Here is a 7,414-nt window from a genome sequence, read left to right as displayed (position 1 = left end):
TGTTATTTCTTGTTTCTTTTAATGTGTACAGGTAGTGACCTAGGCCTATTTCTATTTTAAAATGAGTAAAATTATGTTTTTCCACTGCCCTTTTACATTTGTGGATAAAGAATTTTCCATATATAATGAGTAAATTCACAATATACCAAATTTTGAAGTCATCGGTATATTCATAAAACAATAAAACATCCTTTGGAAAATCTTACATTGCATCACATACAGAATAGTTTCGATTCTTCACACTTTTTAAACGTCATACACATGCTCGAGGACGGACGTCTGCTGAAGGACGCGTCTGATTGGTTCAAACATAGATATGTATACAGTAGAGTCCCCATTCGACCGTTCCAGCACGACACGTAGATGCGGCCGCCATCTTGGAACGGTCAACTTGACGTCATTCACCATACTGTAGGTTCGCACAGAGCATCTTTCGAATATTCAGTGATTACTATGGTGAATGACGTCAAGTTGACCGTTACAGTATGGCGGACGGCTTACGTATAGCGGCCCATAGAAACAGTCGCTAATGAGGCATCTACGTATATACCTCTATGGGTTCAAACGGCAACACACAGGAAACGGAAGTCTGAGACAGGAGAAGCTCTCCGTCTGATGGAGGAAGTGGACGGACTATTGTTTATGTTTTTACTGGAAATCAACAATAAAACACGCGAAAATGTCTACGATATAGCGGCGATCAGCAGGATAATTCGAAACTGAACACATTATGTATTTCTTTCATTAAGTTGCTTTACATTTCGGTGGGATTTGAGAAGGTTTTAAAGGGTTTTGTGTGTGTTGTGAAGGTGTAAGGCCAGTTCATGTCATAAATGATCAAATCTGATTAAAAACTGACAGAGGAGCTTCAGTTACAGCAAACAGGTAAATATACGGTTTAAATAAAATGTATACTTGTTTATATATACCGGTATATATAGCCTATATAATACACCATTAATATTTTGTTATATAACAGGAAGATAAAAAACAACAACACAGTATTGTTTATGTATTATTCTTCTGTTATTAAGTGGGTATGTTTATTCTGACCAGTAATCAATCATTTAACATAATAATGATTAAAAGTTGGAAACAGGTAGGTTAATCTATCATCAGTGTCTGTCTACCAGTAGTTTACTTTAATTTAGTGCTGTCAAATGATTAATCGCGATTAATCGCATTCAAAATAAAAGTTTATATGTGTTAAAAAATCTGTGTGTGTACTGTATATTTGTTATGTATATATAAATACACACGCATGCATGTATATATTTAAGAAAAATATGTTATGTTTATATATTAAATATATTTATAAATAATATAATAATGTAATTAAATTATTATTAATTATAATATAAATTATATGAATAATATACATATATGCATGTAAATATTTTCAAAATATGTACATGCATGTGTGTATTTATATATACAAAATAAATATACACAGTACGCACACATAGATTATGTAAACAAAAACTTTTATTTTGGATGCGATTAATCGCGATTAATCGTTTGACAGCACTACTATAATTCATTATTAATAATAAGTAGTTTCATTACTAAAAATAATATAAATAAGTCACTTTTGGATAAAAGCATCTGCTGAATGCATACATGTAAATTATTATTCATTTTTAATATTATTATTTTATTGATTACATAAGGCTTTTACTGCTTTAATTAATGATCTATAATTTACATAATCAATCGATAATTTTCTTAACATAGTACAAATGTTCTCTTTCTGTTCCAGTCAGTTCTTAGTAATTACCATTAATTAAAACACTTAGTCTCATGTTTTGCTCCAGATTACTGTAACAAGATTTGGGTTTTGTTTTTGTTTTATTTTGTTTCATCTGTAGTGCCCGGCGGAGGTCAAACCCCAGTTCTGTCCACTCTCACTCCAGTATATTTGAGTTTTATTGTTTTAATCAAGGGTTTTCAGAGCTTTTAAGACCATGTACGCACCCCCGGGAACTGCTGCGCCTGGAAACCGGAGGAGGAGAAGTGGAACGGCTCTACCCAAACAACCAGAGCGGAGTTTAGCATCCGCGCTGCCCGGGGCGCTTTCCATCACGGCACTCTGTACAGCCCTGGCAGAACCAGCCTGGCTCCGCGTCCATGGAGGAACCTGCCCCAGAAAGGAGCTCGGTGTCGCAGACGTCCTGGGATATATAGATGACAAACTCATTGAGGGTTGGTATCCCAAACTGAGATAGATTGGGGTCTGTAAGGTTTTTGAAAGAAGTCTCTTCTGCTCACCTGGCTGCATTTATTTGATCAAAAAATACAACATTAGTAATATTGGTAAATTTGAAACAACCGTCTTCTATTTGAATAGATTTTACAATGTAATTTTTTGCTGTGATTCAAAGCTGAATTTTAAAGGGGTCATATAATGCTACATGCACTTTTACAAGTTGTTTGAACTGAAATGTGTGTTGGCAGTGTGTGTACACAACCACCCTAAAATGATAAAAATCCACCCAGTGGTTTTTTGTTAATCTTGTCACATGATCCTTCAGAAATAATTTTAATATACTCATTTGCTCAAGAAACATTATTTTGCTGCTTAAGAAACTTTTTATTAATATCAATGTTGAAAACAGCTGTGCTGCTTCATATTTTTGTGGAAACCGCAAACTTTTTGAATGGTAGTGTGCATAGATTACAATTTGAAGTTGAAATGGAGTTCTTTTACTTGCATTTTTTATGATAAACTGTTTTGTTCATTCTCTCTCACAGATTACTGTATCAACTCTCAGTCCATCCTGCTCTTGCGGGTCATTGCTGCTTTCTGTTTCTTGGGCATTCTGTGCAGCCTCACGGCTTTTCTGTTGGATGTCTTTGGACCCAAACACCCAGCCCTCAAGATCACACGCAGATACGCTTTCGCTCACATCCTCACAGGTACGCATTCATGAAGGATTTACTTCTTAATATAAATATAGTTATTTTTTGTAGCATTAAATGTATAGTTCATCCAAAAATGAAAATGCTGTCATCATTAACTCAAACATCATTAACCAAAACTATTAGACTATAATTAATAAAACCTGAGAGGTTTCTGTTCCTCTATTGAAAGTCGTGGTCACCAAAAGTAAAAAAAAATTCACAAAGGTCATAAAGGCATAATAAAATTTGTGGTGTTCCTGATCAAAATTGACCAGCCTACAAAACATTGCTTATAAATCTCTCATTATCAAATCTTGGATTCAGTCTTTTTGTCAACTTGTTTTTTCCAACTAGTTTCAACTATTAATAAGTTTTGGATTTCATTTTGGAACTGACTGATCGTGGGCCTCATTGATCTGAGCTTATGCACCTCAGTTTTTAAGTGAACATTGCCAAAATTATCCACAAAAATGCTTTTTTTTTCACTCAAAAACTGAGGTGCATAAGCTCAGATCAGTCAGTGTTCAGAGAAGAAATACCTAACGTGTGCTAATTGAAAGAAAACAAGCTGACAAAAAGATTGAATCCAAGATTTGTTGAGAACATAGCGTAATGAAGGATAGGCTATATAAGCAATTTTTGATGGGAACACTAAATTAGGTAAAGGATTTTCAGCACAGTTTTTTGAGGAGAAGTGTCCCATTAATGTCTTCATGACTCTGTATTGCAGTCCTCCAGTGCGCTACAGTGATCGGCTTCTGCTACTGGGCCTCGGAACTGATTCTGTCCCTGCAGCAGCAGCACAAGAAGTACCACGGCTCGCTCATCTACGTCACTTTTGCCATCAGCTTCTACCTGGTGGCCGGTGCAGGCGGAGCCTCCATTTTAGCCACGGCGGCCAACCTGCTCCGTCATTACCCCACCGAGGAGGAGGAGCAGGCCCTGGAGCTCCTCTCAGAGATGGAGGAGAGCAGTGAAACATACCCAGTTGACTACGACATTGCCAACCAATTCCAGCCTCCACCGGCCTACACACCCTGATCGCCAACCGCCGTCACCCCACATGTTCTCTGCCCAATGCCACACCTTTGGCCTTCAGATAAAGCAACGATGTTCAGATTTTTGCGCCATCAAGAATGAATATTTATTCAGTATTCCAGATCGTGCAGAATGCCCATATCCATGCACGCATTTAAATGAGCGTTTTCCTTTGGCAGACAGAGCTTGCGTGCATGGAATAAATCAAAGAGAATAATTATGGCATTGCTTGTAGAATTCCATTCGAATTCATCGTGCAGTAGTTTGCATGTATCTGGCAATAAAAACCCACACAGATTTAGAAAACAGAGTATTTTTGGGCACGCTTTATTGTTGATTAAAGACTTGAAGGGCATCATGCTTGTTGAAGATGCATTTACCGGCAGCCTCTTTGGCGTACTGTGGGGAATTTTTTCCAAAGGCATCTTTTTCTGTTTCGTCAAAGGTTTATCATGTTTTCCATTTGAAATTTTGAGCTGCACTTTCGACTTTTGTTCCTGTTTTTCAATTGGTCACTTTTTATCATGCTATCAAAGTATCCTTTTATTTATTTTAATTAATCAGTCTACAGATGCTGCCATATCTGCACACTTCCGGATTAATTTTTAATCAGTTATTGTAATGTTACTTTAATGCAAATATAGCCGCAAATACCCAAGATGGATGGACAAATTATTTATTATATATTACCCGGTTGAAACAGACTCTCAAAGAAACTAGAAAGCGGATATTTTATGTACCTGCAATTTGGAGGTTTTCAGGTTTGCCAACATCACATTGTGAGTGTGTTGTATATTAATTGGATTTTGGATTTGTTTTTTTTAGTGAAATTGTGTTTGCTGTATTTTGATAGTAATAGTGTGAGCTATGAACGAGTCTTAACACATTCGATCATGATTGTACCCACGATTCACTTGTCTAGCTTTTGCTCTGGTCTGATTATTTTTGATAAAATCACTGCATGACATTTGATACTGCACATGTGCTGCCTAAATGGACTGTAATTGTTCAGATTTCACACATGCTGTTCACTTTTGCATACAGTTTTGGTTGTTTTTCTAGTATTCTGGTGGTTTTGTGTTCTAGTTTATTTCACATTTCCTTTCTGTGTTTCATTTGAAATACGTTTACTGACATAAAAAATAAAAAAATGGAGTCCAAATAACGTGTGCGTGAGTGTTTCCTCAATACGTGCGCACGTCGAAATCGCTGACTTATATAGCATATTTTTGCGATAAAATGAACAATGTTTTCAGCTTTAAAATGCGCCGTAGAGATGCTGGTCTCATTCAAGGTCTATATTGTGTTTATAAACAAAAACATGAGCCTAAATTCCATGAATTAATAATCTAATATTCATCCCAGTAGCACCATGTCCACCAGTAATCTGCCACCCCTGCGAAACCTGCCCAGCTGGACTAGGGTTCGAGATCTGGACCGGGTGAGATACCCCAGACATCTGTCCAGTGACTGTATGGTCAGATCTCCACCTGTGGACATCAAGAGCCCACAAGCAGCTGCTCAGCCCAGGACAGATGCGCACGCGTCGCATCTCTGGAGAAAGATATTCTGTTCCTCCAACAACAGCATAAAGACACACTGGAGAGACTGCATTCAGAAATTGAAGATCTGAAGCGTGTTAATAAAGGTGTGCTGCATTGCAGTCCTTCTTAGGAAATGGTGCAGTTTGAACATTTTTCAAGTAATTTTTTCATCATTTCATTTGAGAAGTTTGCTGAACTTTGAAAAAAATCAAATTTTACCAGTAAAGGTCAAAAACAGCAGGATGAAAACTGCCATAGACACCGGAGGAACGCAATAGAGGCACAATGTTACCCCAATATTCTAGTAGTTAAAATGTTTTTACCCCAAAACAGCTGAAATACTAAGGCCAAACATAATGAAATACTGATAAAGACTGTAAAACAAACTTATTTCTGTTTCAGGCATGTGGTCAGAAGGTTGCTGATGATGTCACTTCCTCAAGTGCGATGTAAGAAAGAACAAACCATTGTTTTCTAAACCCTGTTTGAAGGTCTTTATGACTGATTTTCATTTGTATTTTGAGTCTCTCCAATGTATTGATAACAAAAAATGTAGAGATACAATTTTATTCGCTAAAGAGTTGAAGTTACTTGAAAATTGAACGGGTATATGCTGTCTTTTTTTCTTCTTCTATGTAATGTAAACCCATTCCTTTAATTGTGTTATCTTTTTGGATGTCTTGTTAAAGTCGTAAATGTTGCATGTTATGTCTTTAATGTCTAATTTAAAAAAAAAAAGAACAAACCATTGTTTTTAAAGGGGGAAATGTGAATTGAAACCTAATTGAGGAACAAAATATCTTAAATATAATACTGACATGATATTTTAATTTAAATTTTAAATGCCAAATCTACGTGTGATGTACTTTAACATTTTAGATAACCAATTAACTTGTTAGATATCAATTCATATGTAAGGAAGATGCAAATTGGCTGACATTCTACTTAAAAGCAAACATTCAAAAGTATTATATCACAAATTAAGATATTTTTGATGAAATCCGAGAGCTCTCTGCTTAAATATAATACTGACATGATATTTTAATTTAAATTTTAAATGCCAAATCTACGTGTGATGTACTTTAACATTTTAGATAACCAATTAACTTGTTAGATATCAATTCATATGTAAGGAAGATGCAAATTGGCTGACATTCTACTTAAAAGCAAACATTCAAAAGTATTTGAAGGTACATTTTAACATTTGTTTGCATTACTTCCATAAACTAGTTTAAATATTGTCACAGTTCAGTCTTGTGGATACAAATAAAGCACAAAAAGACAGTTTTCATCTGAGAATGACCCGTTTTGATGCACACTTGCATATTATTTTTTACACTTAAATATTTACTTCTTTTACAGAATTACAGTATCAGCTGATTATGGAACATGAAAATTCTCCAAAAGGTAAGCTAGGTTTTATCAAGCCTAATTTTTCATAATTACATTCATAATATGCTCATGCAATGATGCACAATTTGCTTTAGAAAGACCCTTAAAGACTATTAACCTGTGCAGAGGAAAGATCTTATTTCTTCTTATTGTTTCTTGTTTTGTTGTTTACTGCAAACTGATATCCAGTGTTATTTTAATACTATTGAGATACTTTTATAGTTGTTATTAATATTTTGAATTAGTTTTTATTTTTATACTTTGTTTTAATTTTAGTTAAAGTTTTAATTTTGTTGTTTATTGTTTGTTTTTATTAGTTCTTAATATGTAGATATCATTTTTATACATTTTAGTATTATTGAGATACTTTACTAGTTTTTATTAACATTTTAAATTAGTTTGTATTTTCATATTTTGTTTTAATATTAATTCATGTTTTAGTAATTTTGTTGTGTGTTTTTGTCATTTGTATTAGTAGATATAATTTTTTTATTTATTTAGTTTTTTTATAATTATTTTTTATTAAAAAAATAATTTTT

The 7,414-nt window shown here is 34.5% G+C and overlaps 1 protein-coding gene and 1 pseudogene across 1 annotated transcript; both read left to right on the top strand.

Annotated features, from left to right (window-relative positions):
• The first annotated feature begins 564 nt into the window (after positions 1-564).
• On the top strand, positions 565-5,104 carry LOC107713035 (transmembrane protein 127). The gene is made up of 4 exons (XM_016518452.1): positions 565-885; positions 1,869-2,202; positions 2,752-2,916; positions 3,632-5,104. The coding sequence occupies exons 2-4, from the start codon at positions 1,965-1,967 to the stop codon at positions 3,940-3,942; spliced, it is 714 nt and encodes a 237-aa protein (XP_016373938.1). The 5' UTR covers positions 565-885; positions 1,869-1,964; the 3' UTR covers positions 3,943-5,104.
• A 207-nt stretch (positions 5,105-5,311) lies between these two features.
• Positions 5,312-7,414, top strand: part of LOC107713021 (coiled-coil domain-containing protein 74A-like) — a 6,605-nt pseudogene continuing 4,502 nt past the window's right edge.

The sequence above is a fragment of the Sinocyclocheilus rhinocerous genome, unplaced genomic scaffold (assembly GCF_001515625.1).
Source record: "Sinocyclocheilus rhinocerous isolate Xijiao unplaced genomic scaffold, SAMN03320098_v1.1 scaffold448, whole genome shotgun sequence".
In the NCBI taxonomy this organism is placed as follows: Eukaryota; Metazoa; Chordata; class Actinopteri; order Cypriniformes; family Cyprinidae; genus Sinocyclocheilus; species Sinocyclocheilus rhinocerous.
Note: the sequence above shows the minus strand (reverse complement) of the source record. Positions and strands in the feature narration are given on the sequence as shown.